The sequence below is a fragment of the Aquarana catesbeiana genome, linkage group LG06 (genome assembly GCF_042186555.1).
Source record: "Aquarana catesbeiana isolate 2022-GZ linkage group LG06, ASM4218655v1, whole genome shotgun sequence".
NCBI classification, from domain to species: domain Eukaryota; kingdom Metazoa; phylum Chordata; class Amphibia; order Anura; family Ranidae; genus Aquarana; species Aquarana catesbeiana.
Genome location: NC_133329.1, coordinates 333,727,393 through 333,751,298, shown reverse-complemented (window position 1 = coordinate 333,751,298; position 23,906 = coordinate 333,727,393). Strand labels below are relative to the sequence as shown.

General features: G+C 42.6%; 1 protein-coding gene across 4 annotated transcripts in view; it reads right to left on the bottom strand.

The window, feature by feature from the left end:
- The window catches only part of ATF2 (activating transcription factor 2), a 198,095-nt gene that overhangs the window by 88,753 nt on the left and 85,436 nt on the right, over positions 1-23,906 (bottom strand). For all 4 annotated transcript variants that reach the window (XM_073633852.1, XM_073633856.1, XM_073633853.1 and 1 more), the window contains one exon: positions 18,639-18,725. In XM_073633852.1, coding sequence (XP_073489953.1) covers positions 18,639-18,725 — 87 coding nt within the window. The remainder of the gene's footprint in view (positions 1-18,638; positions 18,726-23,906) is intronic.

Below are 23,906 nucleotides of genomic sequence, written 5' to 3'. Positions count from 1 at the left end.
CCATGCGTCACTTCCGACTATAGCTATACTTCTTTATAAAGCTTCCACATCAGTAGGGACAAAAGAGATTCTGGAGCCTTCTTCCCCCCTCACCCCCCTGTTCGATCTTTCCTTGCTCCCCCATGACCTATTTTCCCCAGGCATATCTCTTCTTTTCTATCCATCCTACTTTCTCTTTTTCCTCTACTTGCAGAGAGTGTACTGCGGATCACACACCCTTGCTACATTAGTCACTATCCTGGTTTAATTCACTATTAATAAAGACAAGCATCTGGTCTTCTATGAACATTTTCATTTTATTGTAAACCAATCAAAGGTGAACGATATTAAAATGTAACCTTATTGAAAGTGAAAACTGGAGTCTAGTATCCTTTTGTGTAGTTGCATATTTCTGGTCACACCAGGTTGTAGGATACCAACCACTGGTATCCTGAAACTGGTCTGCATTGTGGTTTACACTTTGTTAGCCCTGGAAAAGGTAGAGCATGCCCATAAGGGTGCCATCATTCCTGTGTATCTGCAGCAGGTCAGTTTCTACATAGACATTCGTTCAGTAGTAGTTTATGAGCAAAAAATAAAAATAAAAATATCTGGATGCTATACATACAAGGCAGTCTAAAATACATAAATATCATTATTGTGAAGAATGACTGCAGAGTGAGACAGCAAACTCATGCAAGGCAAGCAGAGCCATGATATCTCATCATCTCCTCATGTGCCCAGAACACACAGCATATACCGTATGGTCTCACAGACATGAGCAATATGTCACCGTCTCACACAGTTTAAACTAACTGATTAGGTGTGACTTAGCACTGTAGGGCAAAAACAAGGATACTGTTTATTCCCCTCTAGATTTGTTAAATGAAATAAATGTACACAATGCGATTTGCTTAATCTTTATACCCCTCTAGAGCAATATGTTGCTGGTTCTTTTGGGAGCAGTTGAGGGTTAATGGTGCTTACCAAACTGTATGTACAGTTTAATACAAAACAAAAAGCTGCCAGAAGAGAACAATGGCTAGATTAGTCTAAAGAATGGCACTTATTTTCTTCATTCTCCATTTACAAAATTATACTGCCACAAACACATCTGGTGGGACTGACATAAATCAGCATGACACAAATAAATATAAACCTGTATAAGTGAACTGTACATTGAGAACATACAGTTCTGCTCGAATAGATCTACATGGTTGGAGTATTTTCGTTTAGCCTGCAAGACGAATTAAAAGAAATCTAAAATATTCCTTCATCCACACTATACAGCACGATTGGAAGAATCTCCCACTGCTACTATTAATTCTGAGAGCTGGCACCAGCGGTTGTCAGAATACCTGAAAAGTGACTGCATTTGATTGGGCACAGCCACTGTTTAGACCTTCAATTTTCAGTCCAGCTCCTTTGCTTTTTCAACTGAAGAACGTCAGGTGGGAAGGTGGCGGCAGGGCCACCCACAGAGCAAACTTTGCCAGGTTCTTCAAGAACTGGACCAAAGCTGGTCAAGCCTTTTTTTAATCTTTTTCATTTCATTTTCAAAGTGCACATACAGCTGTAGCCCACGCAGGGGCAAGACCAACAGGTCTCATTCTCATACAGCAACACATAACATAATAACTTAAAACAATCTACTAAACTACTACCCCAATGTGGGGAGAGGGTTCGGCTCAGGATTAACTATGCTTGTGCCACAGACATCCTGTGGAGCCTGTGAGGTATATAGTATTCTCTGTGCAAAATTTTATATTGAACCATTTTATCCCTGGCTGAGACCAGGGGGGAGAAGGGGAAGTCCCAAATCTCCCTCCAGTCATCCTCATCCAGTCCCAATTCCGAGTATGATAGCATTACTGGTTGACCCATAAATTGACACCTGAAGGCATGAGCAATCTGGAGGTATCTAAAATAGGCATGTGCGGGTACATTAAATTTTGATTGTAAAGAGTGTGGAAAGAAGACAACTCAGTGTTAGTGATGATATGTAACAGCTTTACAATTTTGTGTTTGGCCCAAGCCTGTGGGTCTGGGATGGTGTAAAAATGTGGGAGGCTGGGATTCAGCCACAATGGTGTATGTGGAGAAAGAGTTCGGCTGGGGTGTCTGCAGAGCTTCACTCATTTTCCACACTTGTATGGTGGTGCACATGGAAGGAGTGAGATGGTGTGGGGACTTTTCCCCCCTAAACAGCCCCTGTAAGGCCTCCAGAGAGTTGACAATTGTTGCCTCCAGCACTACAGCAGAATTGGTTAGATCAGGCCACCAATGGGCGGTCACTAGCTGGGTAGCCAAAAAATATTTATAACAGTCGGGAAGAGCCAATTCCCCCGCCATCCACAGGCCTAATCAAAGTGTATATATATATATATATATATATATATATATATATATATATATATATATATATATATGTGATTTTGATCCCCAGATAAAGGACGTGAAAAGTTGTTTAATGGAGAGTTTCTAAAACTCTATGTGAATTTGGGGAGGACCTTCATTTTTAGGAGGTTAATACGTCCAATTAGTGAGAGGGGTAGATTACTCCATGCCTTCAGTCTAGTCTTAACCCCAGCCAGCACAGGATCCAGGTTGAGTTGCACAAAGTCCCTACTATGTCTGGATATCACAATTACCACCGGGAAAGACTGTATGAAAAGTGTAATTTCTTCCGGGGTGAAATCTACGACCAAAAGATTATTTTCGGAATCAGAGAGCCAGCCCAACGTATCCAAAACAGAGGTCATGGGCGTAGAGTCAAAAGCATCTGGCAAGGAGGAAGTGTACAGCGTAGTGTAAAATCTAGTGAATTCAGTCAGGATGTCCTCCTGTGAGAGGGCCATCATGCCATCTGCTGTGAGGATTTTGGAGACAACTGCAAGGGGTCTATCTTGTTGTGCTAGCTAACGCCAGCAATCTGTTTTGGTCCCAAACTCAAAGTACTCCTGCCTACAAGACTTTATGCCAAGTCTAGTGACTTCAGAGATGTGAAGATGCAATTCCCTTCTAAGTGAGGAGAGGTGATCAAAGTTTGGAGCAGTAGGCGATGCGGAATACTGACCGGAATACTGACCTAAGGCCCTATCAACCTTGTGTTGTAATGAGCAGGCGGTATCTCTGTGCTCCGCCATCACAACAGCCACAGCAGAGATATACTGTCCCCTACTGTGAGCCTTGAACGCATCCCAAGTCACCCCAGGGAAGGCTGACTCCGCATTAATTACCCAGTCTTCCTTCAAATGGGGAGAAATTCGGTCCTGAACCGACTCGTGGTTAATCCAATGGGGTTGCAGTCTCCAAAGGGCATGGTTACTCGACCTTTGGGTTCCAATGGTCAATTTCAGCAGATTATGATCCCAAGGGCCAGATGAAGTCTTAAAGGTGGTAGAAAAACAGGAGTAAGTTCTGTCTTGAGGATGTAACCATCTCCATACCTCTGTAAAGTCCGTGGGATGTGCCCAAGTACCCAGATCAGAATTAAAATTAGTTTGAGATGAGGGCCTAAGTCTCGTGATAGGGTGGCGTTGAAGTCACCCATGAATAGAATTTGGGCAGGGCAATGCGGAACCAACCTCTCATATAATGAGTACAGGGGCTGCACCTGACTAGGAGGGGGCAGGTAAACCTTGAGAATAATATATTTCCTGTTGTATATAGTCAACACCAACATAACATATTTCCCATGGGGGTCTAGATGGACATCATGAATTGTGCACGGTATTTGCTTACTGATCAGAAAAGACACCCGACGAGAGTATGTGGAGTAGGTCGCGTGAAATGCTTTTTGTACCCATGTTTATTGAGAGCCATTACTCTGCTTCCCATTAGGTGGGTCTCTTGTAGCAAAACTATATGGGAATTGTGTATTTTCAAATATTGAAACAGCAGCGACCACTTGTACTTGGAATTGAGCCCCCTGACATTCCATGACAAAATAGTCAAAGACTTTTTACAAGGATTAGCCATCATGGAATACCAGGTGGGTGCAGGACCAGGATAAGACCAGCAAGCCAATCCGCATTATGGTTGTCAAAGAAAAAAGCATTATCTGTGTGAGCCTTTTGACTAAAACATGTTTGAGCAACAGTAAGTACATGTAAATCCATAAAACATACATCCTCCTCTCCCCCAAAAAAATAACTCCCTACCCTGACACCATATAAAAAAACATCACGACCAAAAAAAAAGGGGGGCCAAAAAGAAAAAAAAAAAAAAACGGATGCAGGGTTTGTTCCCAGAACTTGTCAAAAAAGGCGAAAACTTCAGGTCGCTAGGACCCCGTGAAGCCTTGCCAAGCCACTTGGTAAGTTCCAGACGCAAGGGGGGTGAGGAAAAACTGGGGTCAACTTCAGCAGTGTGCCGTGTAGACGAGGTGCTCCGCTTCTGGAGCATGTGGCCAATGGCAGGATCCCAGCCTCCATGAATGGCTGCAACAGGCAGAATTGTAATCTAGTGAGGAGGTCTTGAAGAGGATCAGCGGGAATCAAGCCACGAAACAGCTGCTGCAGGGGTTTCAAAGCAACGGGTGGCACTACCATCTAGCACCCTAAACTTGCTGGGGTACAGGAGGCTGTATGTCAGGTTGTTCTTCCGGGAGGCGCTTGCGGATCTCCATGAAGGAGCGACGACGTTGCTGCACTTCAGGTGAGTAGTCGGGGTACAGGGAGATCTTGGAGTTTTCAAAGGAGAGCTTTGCGGCATTTCTGGCGGCTGCCAGCAGTCTATCCCTGTCCCGGTAATTGAGGAGCTTAATCAGGAATGGTCTAGGTGGAGCACCAGGAATGGATGGTGTAGTAGGGACCCTATGAGCCCGCTCCACTACAAATGTGGATGGGATATCCGTGAGACCTAGCAGCGTGGCGAGGAACCCTTCAGCAAATTCAGCAGGTTTGGCCCCCTCAGCCCGTTCAGGGAGCCCCACCACCCGCAGATTATTACGACAGAGTCTGTTCTCCATGCGCACGGTCTTTTTATGCAAGGTTTGTACCTGTTTTTGGAGGATCCTCAATTCTCTGGAGTCCGCATGCACCGTGTCCTCCACCTGGGATATATGGGATTCCGCCTGAGACTCGCCTCGGGACCAAAATTTGTCCATATCATACCTGATTAGACTGACCTCCGTGGTCACTGTGTCGATTTTGGCAGCACGTGTCTGATAGAGGTGATAGCAGCCATCAGGTCTGCCGATGAGCGCTCTGCGTCTCCCATGCCTGCAGTTGCCATCTGAGTGTTCGCTGTTACACAGGATGAGGAGGAGGGGGTAGAGCGCGTGGCCAAGATGGCCACCGATGGGGGAGACCGAGCCTGGGGCACTGTGTGTTTGCCATATTTTCTCTTTCCCTGAGCCATCTAGGAGGTCAGGAGTAGCGTGAAACCAGAGAGAGACACCTTTCGGACACCAGTATATGAGCTTGAGGGCGCCGACCATGATGGCAGGACGATCAAAAGGATTTAGGTAGAAGTGCAGCTCAGCTACTGCACGTCTGCCTTGCTTCACATCCGGACATGCCCCCTGCAGACGCCGTGTGTGGTTATCTTTACAGAAGGCGGAAGCTCGCCTACCTGCTCTTTACTTCAAACCCATCTCAAGCCAAAAATTTAGAGTGTGAGGGTTAAACTGGCCATACACTGATCTGGCAGAACTTTGTGGGTGTCCCTGTTGGCACCTTCCTGCCTGACAGCCTATGACTGGAAAAAAAGCAGCTGGGCAGACTTCGTTAATTTTTTTTGCTCAGTCTGCAGACTTAACAAAAACATCTATCGGTGGATGCTCAGCTTTATAGCTTCAGACAAGTTTTTATTAAATATTGTGCCCTTACGGGGGAAATTTGCCTTCACTTCCCGTTAGGACTGGAAAAGTGATAGAAAACAATATCGACACAAAAACACATTTTCAATACACTGTGGAAAGAACTGAACTCCTGACAAGGTTTTTTATTGGTGTCTGTGTCATCCTGTCCTAATAGCATCCACAACCCCCATTTGTTATATGAGCATCACGGGGGGGGGGGAGCTGCTGAGGGATAATCTCCCCAAAGGAGACAAAAACAAACACTGACAGAAATGTTAACGCAGAACTACACTGCATCTGGGCACCACAAACAAAAAATGCTATTCTATTAATTTCTTTAAAGAGGAGCTTCAGGCTCCCCCCCCAAAAGAAATTAACCTCCCTGGCGGTATGATTATTTCGGATTTTAGGTGCTGAAAGCGGTACCATTATTTTGCATGGAAATTTGGCGTTTTATATTGTAGGTCTGTAAATCTTAACAATAACACACTTAAATCTGTCCAAACCAGAGTCTAGTAGATATCCCGGGTATGATAAAGTTTGAAACACAAAAACATAAATTATAATATAATAAATAAAAATAAATAATTAAAAAAAATTAAAAAAAATAGTAATAAAATAAATTTCCCCACAATTCACTATCGCTCAATTCTGCAAGTGTTCTAATTTATTATCGCTGTTTTCTAGCTGGTCTAAAGCCACTTTTGACGTAAAGGGACACTTTTTGGTTGCTATGGACAATCTCCAGTTTCCAGGCAGAAAGAACAGTGTATATCATGTAAAACTGCATGCAGGGCATGGGCCAGAGCACTGGGGACAAAAGGGATGTGAAATCATTTCATACAGTACTGTAATCTGTAAGATTACAGTACTGTATGTGTTATGATTGACAGTTTTTTGAATTTGCCGCCAGGCTCCGCCCCCGTGCGTCGCGCCGCTCGCAGGGAACGGAGCCTGGCACGGAGAGGCTTCGGAGGAGGACGGAGCCCTCGGACACTGCGGGGGACATCGCAGGATCCCGGGGACAAGGTAAGTAACGCCGCACCAGGATCCTGCAATGCGATCCCGAGTGTGGCTCGGGGTTACCGCTAATGGTACTGAATTTTAACCCCGAGCCACACTCGGGAAAACCGCCAGGGAGGCTACAAGTCAGCCGCTTCAAATACTATAGCTGCTGACTTTTAATATAAGGACACTTACCTGCCCAAGGATCCAGTGATGTCCTCACCTGAGCCGATTCTTCAATCGGCTTCGGATGCAGGTGCAGAGATCTAAAAGTAGTTGTATAAAGTCTAAACATTTTTTACCTTCATGCATTCCTTGCGTGAAGGTAAAAAATGTTTTTTTACCTTACCTGAGACCTCATTCAATCCAGCCTCACTTCCGGGTTTTGCTGGGGCACCGGGAGCCATTGGCTCTCAGTGCTGTCATTTAAAACCAGTGACTAGGGAGCGGTGCCAAGTCCCGCTGTCTGTGTCAATGGATGCAGCAGAGGGAATCGCATGAGAGCACGCATGAGTGCCCCCATGGGAAGCGACTTTCCATGGGGCACTGGCCAGAGAGGAGGGGCCAGGAGCGCCGGCGGGGGACCCGAAAAGAGGAGGTTCCCAGACGCTCTGTGCGATTCTTTTGCTTCTATGATTCTATGTTTTTTTTAAATGTACCTTTACAATCTCTTTAAGTAAGGGAAACTGGAAGTGCAGCTTTGCGGCTTCACAGCCAGGTTCCTACTGCACATGGGCAAGCCACGCTTTGTGAATGGTCTCACATGACGTGTCCCAGAATGGTCTGTGACATGTCCCAGAAGGCTGCGGGGGAAGAAGGGGGGTTGAACTTCCGGCTCAGATCGCCGCAGCGTACCTGACAGGAAGTGGATACCTGTCAAAAAGCAGGTACCCGTCCCCCCCTTCAAAAAAAATGTGGCAGTGGAAGGGGGGAGGATGCCAACAAGCACAATTTCCCCTTCTGCATAGGCAGAGCTCTGTCCTGTCAGCAGGGATGTGCTGGATTTTGTTTCACTGCAAATGGAATACAAATCCAGCACATCCATTAGTGAAAGCACCACATGATAAACAAAAAACACTTGTTAGGCACACATTTAAACCTTTGATCATCCTAGATGCCAGTGTCATCAGTACAGTGACCGTACATATTTTTAGCACGGATCACTGTATTAGTGTCACTGGTACCCACAAAGTGTCAAAAGTGTCAGTTCGTGTCAGATTGGCCGCCACAATATCGCAGCCCTGCTATAAGTTGCTGATCGCTGATATTACTAGCAAAAGATAAAAATAAATACACATTCCAGTATATACACCATAGATTGTAGACACAATAACTTTTTTTTTTTTGGTAGCAAAATACATATTGGCCTAAATGTATGAAGAAATGTGATTCTTTAAAAAAAATTAATGGGATAGGTTTTATAACCGAAAGTAAAAAATATATTTTTTTTTTTTTCAAAATTGTCAGTAATTTTTTGTTTATAGCGCAAAAAAACAACAACCCAGTGGCGATCAAATACCACCAAAAGAAAGCGCTATTTGTAGGAAAAATATGACATAAATTTAATTTATGTACAATGTTGCATGACTGCACAATTGTCAGTTAAAGTAAAGCAGTGCCATATAGCAAAAATAGCCTTGTCATGAAAGGGGTACATTTTTCAGAGATCAAGTGGATAAGGATTCAAAAAAGTTAATGTTGATTGAGAGAGTGAAATTCCACGAACGAAAGGCTGGTATTGGGTGTTCAGTTTTTCCTGACTCTCTTAGCCAAAGGAGTAGCTGCACGTTTTGGACAGTAATGTAACCTTTTTTCTTGCAGCACATACGGTATGTACACTACAACAGTCTACACTACAAACTACGTTACAAGTGACATCCATTACTCTAATAAGGTCTGGATTTTTGATGCAGCTACCCTGGCTTCTGGTTATAGGTGGCACTATAACAGTTGTGAAGTTAGCACTTCTGCATCAGCACACTTTTGGTTCCTTCTTCTGGCCCCTATGTCACTGATGTTTTCTAGTGATGGGGGGGTCAGCAGATGGAATCACAAACACAGTTCAGGTATCAGACACTCCTGGAAGTGTCGGATGTTGAAGGTTTATCAGCTTGAGTAGTGCTTGTGGTTAGTGGACATCAGCTTTTATTTTTATTTTTTAGCAACAAAATCATTTTATGCAGAGGAATTACTTATTGTTTCTGGTGTCTTTTAAAAATTTCTCATTAAAAAGTGATACTAAAAGGTAAAAATGTTTAAAAAAAACAAAATAAGAGGGGAGAGAAGTAGTAGTACTGCACACCCCGGATAATATGTTATGGGAAAGTTCCCTCAGAGGGGTTTTTTTAGCAGCGAAGTGAAACGTAATTGGAAAAATACGTTCTTCAAATTATTGGCATACAATGTTTCTTTACAGCAAACCTATGCTCTGAAGAAGACCCCAACGAAATGGGTTGAAACGCATTTTTGAGCATGCCCCCTTTAGAGCTCATATTTTAACTTTTGTGGAAACATTGTATGCCAATAATTTTTGAATAAAGAACGTATTTTTCCAATTACATTTATTATCTATTCACTTCGCTGCTAAAAAACCCCTCTGGGGGAACTTTCCCATAACAAACATGTCATACTTACCTAGTCTGTGTAATGGTTTTGCACAAAGCAGCCCTGATCCTCCTCTTCTCAGGTCCCTCCCTGGTGCTCCCCCCCACTGAGTTCTCCCATAGAAAGCCACTTTCCGAGTCGCTCCCAAGTCCCGGTCTGTGTGTCCACGAGGAGAGAGAAAACATGCATGTAAGTATTGGGGGGGGGGGGGGGGGGTGAGCTGCATACTGAAGGTTTTGTTACCTTTATGCACAAAGGTTAAAAAACCTTCAGCCTTTGGAATCACTTTAAGATCTTATCATCATAATTCCTGTCTTCACCCCTGTCACACCTTTTACAAAGATATTCCACATAATTTTTTGTGCACGAATTTGCAGGATCAGTTTACTGGATTCCCAGCGGCTGGGGAGACAAACTCCTGAACTTCAGCAGGCAAATATCATTTACATGGCCCCCTGAGAAACAATAAAAACCTGAGGGGGATTTAGCAAGTGAGCATCCACCCATATCACAAACAATGATTCCAGAAGGTCTTGGGAGCCTTTATTTTTGCCATCACCATAATATATACATATTGTATATATTGACACTATTATTAAAGAATATAGCACACACATGAATTTCCATTAACGTCTATCAACCCAGACTTCTGTTAGTTGTGTATTTTGTACCCTTGAAAACAATCCCCTCAGACATCTGTCAGAATTTGGTAGGAATAGGTCGCTCCATCATCAGCTTCTAGAAACCAGGTACTATTCTCTAGGAAGAACTTATGAAAAAGTCAGATCCATATTTCATATCTGCCACAAAAGCTCATCAGAGTAATAACCCTCCTTCTCCTGGGTGTTATCCGACCATCTGCTACTCTATTACTTATCTTTATTTTGCAACTAATTAACAGCATAATCTTCTAAATTCAGCAAGTTAATTATCATTATTGTGGTCTTTGCAGCATCATCAGTCCTCATGAAGTCTTGTCTCTCCTCCCCCAGAGGACACGGGGAAATGAAGTAGGCTTGGAAAGGGTCTGTTTAGAGGGGGGCTCATTAGGTGCTTGCTGATGAGCTTGGCATGCAGAGAGGCAGGTCAGGAGAATTCTGCTGAACACAAGGTTCCATGCCGGGCTCAACCAAGTTAATGTAGCTTTCTGAATAGTTGCCAGCCTGCCCTCTGTCAGCTCTCAATAGAAACCTCCCGCAGTAAACCTACTGGCTTCATACCGTGCAGAAAGATAACTCACAGTTTGTCACAAAAGTCTTTACATGGCGGATCCCACAGGGTAGAACTTGCTTTAATGTTCTCTTGATTGTGCTTCCCTCCCCCTCCAGCTCTTTCAGTTAGTTTAACTAGAGCACTCCAATATAAAAGTAGAGACGTGCACTGAAATGCATTACACAGGAAGGGACGTGTACAGAACTATTAAAATGCCCTGTAGTTACATAGATACTCTTAGGAGTAATGATTAAAACGTAATAAACTCATGAACAGCATTTAATGAAAAGGTAATTGATCCAAAACTGGAATTTCAGTTATGGATGGACACATATCACCAACTGGCTACTTTTATCTTTCTGGGAATCCAGCTGTCAGAGTTCCTATGACCTCGCTTAAAGCCACTGCAAAGGAAGGGGAAGGGAGTCTCACTTCTGCTGCTATATTCCCCATATGTTAAATAAGTTACACATTAAGCAGAGAGACCTAGACATCGTAGTAACTGCCACAGCAGCCGGATGTAGGTAGTAATTTAGGTAGAGAGATTTACCCAAGAAGCTAGCAAATGATTCAGTACTCTGACTTTAACCCTAATCTGAAATAAATTTTGGGTGGACAAGCGGGCTAAAAGCATCAGAAAAATAATAATAATAAAATTTATGTATATACATACATACATATTTTCCCCTTAAAATACATTTCTATAGCATTATGTGCCTATATTTTTTTATAAATTGATTTATACCCATTTATCCTGCCAGTGACTTACTCTTGCTGTTAGTGATGGCAACAATCTACTGTACAGGGCCATCTACCCTCTGCAACTGTACCATGGTCTGTGCAAAAGAGCCCTGTCTACCATCCATGCATCAAACCCGTACACTCCAGGATGAACTTGGAGATCAATGCAGCTATTCGCCCTTTATAGATATGAACAGGCTGCCTGCACGGAACACCTGTGCATCACGCATGCATGAAGATGCACCTTGGATCGGTTTGCCATGTGAATGAGGCCTAAGGACCTGTATAGACAAGCTTTGGCCTTCTCTTGATGGCATCAATTAGAGACGCTTCCGAGATCATTCAGTATTCATCGACCGGTGCATTTGACCTGTAGTTGACTTCCTTCTGACCTGTTTTCAGTAAGTCAAGCATTCTTATAGACTTATACAGGAATGCAAACACCTGCTTGAAGCAAACATATGCCTGTCGACTCAGGCCCCAAGACATCCTGTAATAAACTTTGTTGATAGAAAATTGTTGGTGGCAAGTTGTATTGATGTGTTGTGCTAAAGTTTAAAGGGCTCTTTCACACTGCCAGACTCCGCCAGCAGATCCACCTGCTCAGCGAGGGATCTATCTGCTGATCCTCGCTAAGCAGGTGGATGACAGGTCTTTGCCCGCTCCACTTATGCAGAGCAGACACAGCCCACTTTCCTCTATTAGCGGTCAGATGGAAACTGACCGTTTGTTTGTTTACACCAGACTGTCATCCGATCCCATTGACAGATGGGAAACAGATCCACCATCCTCCTGTTTTTAGCGGATAGGATCTGATGTCGGTGGGTGTCAACGGGCACAAGTCCATTTGCATCCACAGCTCTATAGAATGCAATGGATGGTCCGATCGGGTCTGAATAAACAACTGACAGGCGGACCCGGTCGGTCCGCCCGTGTGAAAGGAGCCTAAAGGTTTTTTTTTACCTTAATGCATTCTATGCATTAAGGTAAAAAATCTTCTGTGTAACAGAATCCCCCTCTGCCCCCTTCTATTTACCTGAGCCTATTCATGATCCAGCGCTGTGCATGAGAGCCGAGTACTCCCCCCTTTTGGGTTGTTATTTAATTTTTCATACATATTTATTGTGTTCTGATTCATACGGTAGCATCATCCTTTTATGTAACATTTAAAAGGGGTAGTACATGACAATAAACACACTTGTTATATTTTTATACACTTACATTGGGGCAGCGCCACCCACCTCTTTCTATCTATACATAATGGTTTATGTAGTTTATTTTTACTATGGCTGGGACTAAAAATACATGCATATTAATATTAAAGGGGAACTTCATCCAAAAGGGAAAGTTCCATTCTTCCTCCTCCTCCTCTGTCATATTTGGATTATGTAAATATATATACATTTTTTTTTTTCTTTTTTTTTGGGGGGGGGGGGGGGGGGGGAGTGGGTACCTAGTTTTGACAGGTACCTGCTCCCACTTCCACTCGGATCACCTGATCCGAGTGGGAGTTCTCCTCCACTCCTCCCTGCCAGCAACCTTCTGGGAAAAGTCTCTGCGGGACCATTCACAAAGTGCAGCGTGGCTCACACGTGGGTCGCCGGCTGTGAAGCTGCAAGGAGTTACAACTGTCTGCCTACAGTTAACATGTCCGTGCCGGGGACCTGAAGTCCGGTGAAGAACCAATCCGGGTGAGGATGGCGCTGGATCCTTGGACAGGTGAGTGTCTGTTTATTAAAAGTCAGCAGCTACAGTTGGTAGTTGCTGACTTTTAAATTTTGCACATCTGACTGAAGCTTCTCTTTAAGCAACCTTACATACAGCCAGCAGGTGGAGCTTTGGGCTTCCTTTTACATGTGCTCAATAGATCATGCTGAAAATGTGCACGCAAGTAAATGAGTCCGAACAATGGCTCACTTTCCTCTCTCATCTTTGTATAAAGTTTCAATGAGAAAGAATGAGGCTGAAAGGAGCTTCTTCTATGCCAGTAGAATATCTTTATTAACACTCAGTACTATTTGCCTTCATGTAACGCTATAAAATGATATTTCACAATGATAATCATTTTTAAGTGATTGTTATGTTCAGCTTTCATTGCAAAAAATAATAAGCATCCTTGCAAACAACACATGCATTATAGCTCAGTCAACTCAGCATATTTGCATCTATAACATAGAGGGTGCTTGAACAAGAGAGGTTAACTCTCTTAGGTTGCTATCACAACAAGAGATGCACCGAATCTGTAGGTTAAACTTACATCAACTAAAATTATTTGAATGCGTACTAAATTATTGCATTGTTTTATGACTCCTGAATCGACTGATTATTGTATACACCTACTAGTGCTATTGGAATACGTTTGTTGGTCATCCCTGTTTATTTTTAACAGTAAAACTTTATTAAAAGTTTACAAAAACAGACATTTACATGATCACCACATCTTAGATACAATATACATATGCATTGAAAAAGAGTACAACATACAGAGTTCTTAAGTAAGTGTGCATCACAGTGTTGGTTTCAATAAAGGTGGTCATTATCAATGTGTCGTTCCCATCAATGGCTTGCCATAAACATAGTAGTAAAGAAACACTTGGTGGGGTAGAGGATTTAGTGCTCCACTATATGTGCAAAAGTGCCCTGCTGTAGTGGCACTGGATAGATCATGGATAAAAAAGGGAAGTGGGAAGGGGAGGGTTGTACAGTAGATTCAGGTAGAGCGTATCCCCCTGTGGAACCAATTTTATTATAGTTTGCTGGACAGCCTCTGATCATATATGTTGGTTGGTACATTGGGAGCACACTTCGAATAGCTGAACACCAGTCACTATAGGACGGAGGGTAAGGAAGTTTCCATCGGAGGAGTATCCCCTGACTGGCATAATAGGATGCATAGAAAAGACTATCCTGGATGCCTAGATTAAACACAAGGAGGTCCAGTGTCAGGGGTATGCCTAACACTTACACCAGCCTGGCGCCAATAGTCATGAACCATGTGCCATAAGGTAAAACCAATGTCACACAAACATTTTGTTGCAAGTATGGGAGAGGGCTGGGTCAATGTGATGTAATCTCTGGAGTGTATTAAATTTGTGGAGAAAATTCAGTTGAACAAATTTTCTGGTTTCTGGCAGAGATCATCAGTTCAGTTCCCTGTGTTACCCCATCTTCTCAATCCTTCTCGCGGGTGGATTGATATATTGCTATTCCAGTTTAAGCAGAGGTTTTGAAGCTCTGGATGGTCATGAGAATGGCATATACAGAGGAAAGAGGTTTTAGGAGTTCCTATGTTCCCAACATGGATTCAAGAGGGTTCTGTTGAATAGCAAGTGTGTGTGTGTGAGAACTGAGCTCTAACAGCGTGTCTCACTTTTAGGTATTGGAAGAAATTCCAATTAGGAAGTCTGAATTCCATTTTTAAAAAGTCAAAAGTGCAGATTTCACCTGCCTGAAAAAGTTGGTCCAGAACAAATACCTGCTCGGGTCCATGTGGCGGTGTCTGGTATCATATTCAAATGTTGGAATGTGGGATTGTTACACAGGGGGTGTGAGCAGCCAGTGGTTAGGAGCTTAGGACCATTTAATAACTGTTGACCAAGCTCCCAGTGTTGTTTTCATGGGTAAAGTGACCTCTGATGAAAAAAAAAGCCAACTTCGACATACTGGGAACTGTAAAGTTTGTAGGGAATCCACTTACAATTGTCTACAAATTCAAAGCTAAATTTTAAGAAGGTAGGGTAAACCACCAACTAATAGTGACTATAAGAGATGCCAAACAGTAAAATTGCATATTAGGCAAGGCAAGGCCTGCCCTATTTGTAGGGAGTTGTAGAGTAGTAAGTGCTATTCTAGAGGGCCTACCTGGCCATATTAAAGCCACGGGTATTACACCTATCTTCAGAAAAATTTGTTGGGAGGTTCCATATGTGGGATTGTCTGAAAACATAGGCTAATTTAGGTAGGAAGTTCATTTTTTGATAAGATCTGTTCTACTTACGAAGGACAGAGAAGGATTTACACTTGGATTACAGCTGGGAAATAATCAGGGGATATCAAGTTTCAAAAGAAGTTGAGATCAAGTAAGATTTAATTTCTAAATATTTAATCACCCAACAAATAAAATTCAAAATACTAACAACATACAAAACCATCCTCAACTCTGCCCCATGCTACATCACCAATCTTGTCTCAATAGATCACCCAAACCATCCTCTCTGCTCTTCTGAAGACCTCCTGCTCTCTAGCTCCCTTGTCTCCTCCTCCCATGCCAGCCTCTGAGACTTCTCCAGAGCCTCTCCCATCCCCTGGAACTGCCCACCCCAATTTCTCCAGAGCCTCTCCCGTCCCCTGGAACTGCCTACCCCAATCTGTCCAGCTATCTCATATTCTGTCCACCTTTAGGCGATCCTTGAAAACTCACCTCTTCAGGGAAGCGTATCCTGCCTCTACCTAACTACTGAACTTATATTTCTTCCATCAGTTTATCATTCACAGTTGTTACCTTTTGTACCATTTGCCCCACCCTATACGACTGTAAGCTTTCACAGGTAGGGCTCTCCTAACATTCTTGTATTGAATTGTGTTGTAACTGTACTGTCTTCCTTATATTGTAAAGTGCAGCGCAAACTATTGGTGTTCTACAAATCCTGTATAATGATATTTAAACTTCCGGACCCGCTGCAAAGGGGTAGGAACTGCGAGCAATGGTGCACTGTTATCTAAATGGAAAAGTGAAGATTTAGACCAGTTTATCATACTACCTGAGAAATGTCCAAAATCCATAAAAGGTCTGTAGAGTGGTAGAGGAAGATTGAGCATCATTCATGTATAGCAATGAACCATCTGCATATAAGGATAACTTATGCTCCAATGACCCCACTCGCAGAATGTGACTATATGGATTAGTGTGAATGAGCATTGCTAGAAGCTCCACAGCTAAAGTGAAAAGACCTGGAAAGAGCCAATCCTTTTATGGAATATAATTTCTATCATATAATGGACGAAGATTGTGTAAGCACCTAAGGAAGGGTGCACTTAGCCTTAAGCTGCACTTAGCAACAAAGTGCTATACATTACTGTGATACAAGGTAAACTGGATAACCCCATGCTGCAGAGTGCCATGTGTGCTGGTTTGCATATACTGGCATAGCCTGTGTTTGACCATCATGGCCATTCTTTATATAGAATGATGTCTTGAATATTGGGGCGGACCATACGTAGCCCAATTATTGACAGATTTGGTCAATAATGATCTAGTGTGCTGTATGTATGGTCATAGGCACCTTTAGTGCATCATGTTGAGGTCTGACTGCAAGAATGAGATTTGCCATCAGATGGGGATTTCACAGTGATCGCAATGATTCAGTGATCCGCATCCATTATCTTCTGTGCTTTGGGAATTGTGACTGACAACATCAAAATGAAAGCTCAGCAAAAGCCAGCTGATGTAGGGTCAGCATGCATAATACATATTCATATTTTCCCCTGAAACATCCCTTCTCATGTCACCATCATAGAGCACACTGAGCTATGTCAATTTATACCTCAGGTGGCCAAGCATTAGTTACCATGGTTACTCATTTGCATTACATATGGCCATAGGAATAAACTGCGTTACAGTTCTGTCTTTTACAGTTTTACCCTAGTCAGCAGGATGCTGAAAATATAAATATATATAACTAAATAATTATGATTTACAAGCAATAACTCTTAATTTGTGATATGAAAAACAGGATACCCACTTTCATAACTGTATTTGCATTATAACACCAGGGGGCACTGTGGCAGCTTATATACACAGTATATTTACATACTAAATACAATAAAAAATATTTACAAAAGGGGGAGGTAAAATAATTCTTACGTGGGTAGAATGAAAAATTATCTATATATAGCTCCAAAGCTAGCCAGGGCACTCTATTTTTGAAGTAAATGCCCAGGCGCTCACCCACAACAAAATAACAAAATCCATATAAATCCAAAACTGGTTTAGAGGCACTTACGGGTCTTGCAGAGATAATATATATATATATATATATATATATATATATATATATATATATATATACACATATATATACACACACATATACACACACACACATCCCCACCCACCCCAATCACCCATAATTTGAAGATCACAGACAGGTTAGGCATTATCTAATTTGGCATCAAAGGGCAGCTGGAAACATGTGGTCCCTGAAGTTGAAGTGTTGACAGCAGAAAAAAATGGGCATCTCAGTTTGTTCTGTATAGGGCTGCATAGCCTTAGACCGGTCAGGGTGCCCACGCTGACCAATGTCCACAGCCAAAAGTGCCTTCAATGGTCACGTGGTCATCAGAACTGCATCAGGGAGCAATGGAAGAAGGTGGCCAGGTCTGATGAATTGCGTTTTTGTATTCATCATGTGGATGGCTGAGTGTGTACATCTCTTTCCTGAGATTGCACCAGGATGCACTATGGGAAGAAGGCAAGCCAGTGTAGGCATTGGGATGCTCTGGGCAACGTTCTGCTGGGAAATCTTGCATCCTGCCATTTATGTGGATGTTACTTGACACGTACCACCTACCTACCTACCTAAACATTGTTGGTTACCAAGTACACCCCTTCATGAAAATGATATTCCTTGATGGCAGTGGCCTCTTTCAGCAGGGTAATGTGCCATGCCACACTGTAAAAATGGCTCAAGAATAGTTTGGGGAAAACAACGAGTTTTAGGTGTTGACTTGGCCTCTAAATTCTCCAGATCTCAAACTAATTGAGCATCTTTGGGATTTGCTTGAAAAAAAAGTCTGATCCATGAAGGCCCCACCTCACAACTTACTTTACATCGGCTGGTCAGGTGCCGCCACCGCCATCACGGGTAAGGGAACCCAGCAGTGTAGCCTTTTGGCTTCACGACCGGGTCCCTAATGCACATGCGTGAAGCTCGCTGCGTTCTCTCACTATCCCGGCAGAAGGGGAGGGAGAAGGGTGGCCGAGCTGCTAACAATTTGCCATGGCCCAGTCTCCTGGAAGTGGGGATAGGTACCTGTAAAAAACAAACAGGTACCTCCCCCCTGAAAGGTGCCAAACATGGCACCGTGAGGGGGGAGGAATCAGACAAGTGGAAGTTCCACTTTTGGGTGGAATTCCGCTATAAAAGGAGTTACTGGGCGATTCAATTGGTCAGCTTTCATCCAAACCCCGAAATCCCATTTTTAGGTGGACTGACCGTTTAAGACTTTATTCGTGTAATAAATCTACACCCTGCCATCATTAGTAAAATACAACATTAAAAAAATGCGTTACCAGCTTTGCCTCTGACTGGACAGGTTGTGGCGATGAAGGGCCTGGAATCCCTGGGATAGTAGGCACCACGGTGACGGGTCTGACAATCTGCAAAATGTAGAAAACATATTTTATCCACATGCCTATTACCTATTTATTTTAAAAACATAAAATTGCTTTTTTTTTCTAAATTTACAAGTATACTTTACTAGATGTTGGATGTGTATCCAAGATAAAGCTGCAACATAAAAGGACACCTGTCACTTAATTTTTTTTGCATATAATTATTTTGGCATAATATTAAGGCTTATGCTAGGTAGATGAATAAATGTCTCACCAATACTGAGAAGTATTAAAACAGCTGTCCGTCCGATTACCAAAGCACTGGGACCCACTAAGATCTTCTCCCTGGGCATAGAGGAATTCCTAGACTGTTGGATTTTAATGCTGCCCACAGGCGTAAAGGACACTGGTAACAAAAAGAAGCCATTGACCAGCATATGATAACCCCGAACACAACCATCATGCCTCAATTTTGTTGCAAAGTAGTTACTGAGTGCATGAAATTAAAAACAGAAAAGGGAAACCCATGACTTTTAATGGACTCCAAGAAAAGGATTTTATGGCAAGTACAAAAAATCTATTTTGTTTCTTGTCCATTGACAAACACAGGAATTATTAGACTGTTGGTTGTCCAAAGGGAGTCCAACAGAGGAGTGGGCAATATAGCAACAAAGCTTACAGGCCCAAGATCAAAGAATAGAATATGCACTGCATACAGGTCAAAGAGCCGCCTGAAGGATCCAATACCTGAAGCTATAATCAAATTAGGCCTGAACATCCACCTAGTAGAACTTAGAAAACAAAAACAGAAGCCCAGGCTGTGAGCCTTGTAAACTGAGAAAAGTTGCATGATGCCAAAAAAAAAAAAAAAAAAAAAAAAAAAAAGAGTAATAGAGTGCACCCTGACAGGAAAGGGTGGTGTTCCACAAGACCATAAAATTGGATGATGTTCTGCCCAAATCACCTAGAGATGGTGAACTGAGAAGGCAACGTAGCCTTGTAGGGTTCATCCAGAATATAAAACAAATTAGTCTTCCTGAGGAAGCAGTGGCTGAGAGACAGACCACATCTAAACCATGGAGGCAAATTTCCTTTGGGTGTACTGTAGCCAGAGGGATAGAAGAAAAATGCTTTGATATGGTTTTAAGTATGGTTTCTGTGTTTTTGGTTTATTTTCCAGTTGTTGGCTACATAGATATATACTTGTATATGGTACCATTGCCTCTACTCACTCCTACTTGAGGCTGTGTTGTTCCATGGTTTGGACTCTGTGTAGCCAACCTTTTCTGCTACCGCCCTGGTTTGGGTGGCCTCCGTTTTGTGAGTTTGTAACAGCAAAATCATAGTAAAGGACTTTCAAAAAAATAATCCTACAATTTCTCTGCCCTTTTCCATTTCTTTACTTGGGGGTGATTGAGATCAAGTGGCTTGACTTTACCAAGGAACCACCAATGCTTGTACGTCCCCCTCATAGAGAACATAGAAGACAGCACTTTTGATCCAGGTCTTCTCCCTCGAGCTCAGGTTCATCCAGGTCCAGATTCTTTTGAGGCCTGACACTACCACCATTTGTTTACAGTTAGTGACACCCAAGCCTGTTTCTCCCATGCTTCACTATTGGGTCTTACACCACTCAACTTTACCGCCATTCACTCTCCATTAGGCACTCTGGATTTATAGGCGACTACACTATATTCACTTTGACTTCCAGAGACCTATCTCTCCTAGAACCTGAGCAGTACATATCTTCTTTGGGACTTAACCACTAAATTGCTCTCACCAAGATCCTCAGACCAATTGTAATCACATCTCAGATCCCAATCCGATCTGCCCACTATGCAGCATAGATTGACAGGCCAAGTACAATTGATATCCTCTGCTGGGATTTCTAAGGCAACCAAAGTACCTAGCTTTGAATGTTTTGTTGAAACCATTTCAGCTTACTCTCAAACCAATGACAGGTGAATATATGTGGACAAATTATCTTCGTTTGGTTTTGTTATGCTCCTTTTCATGTCTTTGTTTACATGAGGGAGATTTATCAATATATTCAGTAAACTTGGCTCCTGGGCATTGGCATCACCCTCGCTTGTTGCAGATATACACTCACTGGACACTAGGTACACCTTGCTAGTACAGGGTTGGACCCCATTTTGCCTTCAGAACTACCTTAATTCTTTGTGGCATAGATTCAACAAGGTATTGGAAACATTCCTCAGAGAATTTGGTACATATTTACATGATATCATCATGCAGTTGCTGCAGATTTGTCAGGTAGAAATCCATGATGCAAATTTCCTGTTCCGCCACATCCCAAAGGTGCTCCTTTGGATTGAGATCTGGTGATTGTGGAGGCCACTGGAGTACAGAAAACTCATTGTCATGTTCAAGAAACCAGTTTGAGACGATTTGAACTTTGTGACATGGTGCATTATCCTGCTGGATGTAGCCATCAGAAGATGGGTACACTGTAGTCATAAAGGGATGGACATGGTCAGCAACAATACTCAGGTAGGCCATGGCATTTAAACAATGCTCAGTTGGTATTAAGGGGCTCAAAGTGCGTCAAGAAAATATCCCCCACACTATTACACTACCACCACAACCCTGAACCGTTGATACAAGGCAGGATGGATCCATGCTTTCATGTTGTTTACGCCAAATTCTGACCCTACCATTGCAGCTGAAATTGAGACTCATCAGACCAGGCAATGTTTTTTCCAATCTTTATTGTCCAATTTTGGTGAGCCTGTGGGAATTGTAGCCTCAGTTTCCTGCTCTTAGCTGACAGGAGTGCCAACTGGTATGGTCTTCTGCTGCTGTAGCCCATCTGCTTCAAGGTTCGATGCGTTGTGCGTTCAGAGATGGATTCTGCATACCTTGGTTGTAACAAGTGGTTATTTGAGTTACTGTTACTTTTCTATTATCTCAAACCAGTTTGCCCATTCTCCTCTGACATCAAGGCATTTTTTTATCCACACAGCTGTCGCTCACTGGATATTTTCTCTTTTTTTGGACCATTCTCTGTAAACCCTAGAGATGGTTGTGTGTGAAAACCCCAGTAGATCTGCAACTTTTGAAATACTTAGACCGGCCCGTCTGGCACCAATGACCATGACATGTTCAGTCACTTAAATCCCTTTTCTTCCCCATTCTGATGCTCGGCTTGAACTTCAGCAAGTCGTCTTCACCACATATAGATGCTTAAATGCATTGTGTTGCTGCCATGTGATTGGCTGATTAGGAATTTATGTTACCAAGCAATTGAACAGGTGTACCTAATATAGTGGCAGGTTAGTGTATACCATCCTCTTTCGTGGAAGCTGGAAATTGTATACTTTATATCATATATTAGCTTTTTTTGGTGCCCAGATTATGCCCCTGGGGAGTATGAATAAGTACCTATGAAAACATATACTCCTTGTATGCTCATGACTCATCTCCAGGGAGGTCTGACACCTGGGCATGGAAGGACAATGGGCTCAGTGCTGTTCTTGTAAGTGTTGCATACCAATGTTATACTGAGAAAAGGCTGTCACTATTATAAAGTTAATTTCCCTTTTGAAAATAGGTTTCATCTGTAGCATCTTGCCTTGCAGAGTGGTACTTTATCCCTGATAAAGATGAAAGTTAAAGATTCGAAACGATTTGGATATCCCAGTCCATTGGAGAAAGCTGGCAATCTTAGGATTCTATGGTTGCTCAGTGTTATTTTGTTCTGGGGGTACCACTCAACACTTCAATATTATTATGTTGTACCATTGAACTTATGAACGTTGTAACATATTCCACATAGTGTGAACAATTTTGATACTTGATTTTATTTGAGTTTTATTTAGGGACATGTAATACAGTGTAAAAGATGTTTCATATGTAAAGAAAATCTTCTTTCATGCAATTTTTTGGTTGCCTTAAAATCCCAGTAGAGGATATCAATTGTACTTGTAAACAAATAGGGATGATGGCAACCGCACACCCACAGCTGATGTTGCTCTATCTTGATAATAGGTTGACAGGTCAGGAGTCTGGTCCATCTTATTCACGCGCACAGTCCCGCCCATTCACATCACCGCTCACATTACTAATAACTACAGTCTGACTGGGCGGCATGGTGGGGTGGGGTGGGGTGGGCTGGGCTGTGGGTGTGAATGAGATGAATCAGGACTCCTGGCCTGTACAGTGGGCAGACCAGGCTGGGAGTTTGAGACTCTCAGATCCATCAACTGCAGCGAGTAGTGATGCAATCACATCACTGCTTGCTTACAGAGAACTACAGGAGGGGAATGTACAAGACCGGTGGCCAAGAGAATAGAGGACACAGCAGCCACCGGTCTTATGAATGGGATAATAGGGGAATAGAGGGCTCATCACAGCACAAACAAGGCTGGATTTCTGACTAGCAAGGAAACTGTGCACTATAACACCAAGAAATGAATAAGAAAATATATAAAAAAAAAATATATATATATACACACACACACACACACACACACACACACATTTCTACCCGGAGTTCAGCTTTAAATAATTATATATAAATGAATAAAACTGGGCATGTGGATAATGAAGATAATGCTGGTCATCTGCTGAAAAGGTTAATGAGATCATACTCAGGTAGATGTACAATTCTCAGCTACACAATCCTTACATGGAGATAAACTCCTCTGTCATTCCCCTTTACTAAGTGAAATGAAAACTCTACTAAACAGTCATTGTTCTGTTGTTGAACAGCACAGCTACTCAGGTGCATACACTAATAAACAGCTACCTGTTTTGACAGCACTTCAGGGATCTTTAGGCCGGGTTCACACTAGTACAACAGACGCTCCGATATTTGGCGCTCATATCGCATGACATGTGAAAATCAATGTTTCCCTATGAGACCCGTCTTAACCGGTCTGACACAAGTCGGTCCGATTTTGAAAATGCTACCTGCACTACTTTGGTCCAAACTTTGATCCTACTTCAGCCCATTGAAAATCACTGAAGTCGGATCGCGGTCTTAACTGATCCGACTTTGGCATGCGACTTGTGCTCTAATGATCTTAACAACGTGAAAGAAGTTTGTTTGGAATCTTTGCAAAATCTTTGCAAATTTATTTTAAAAAATCCCACGTACATGAGTTTTCACAGGCTTTGCTCAAAACTTTGTTGAAGCACCTTTGGCACCAATTACAGCCTTAAGTCTTTTTGACTATGATGAAGTTTGGCACACCATTTTTTGGG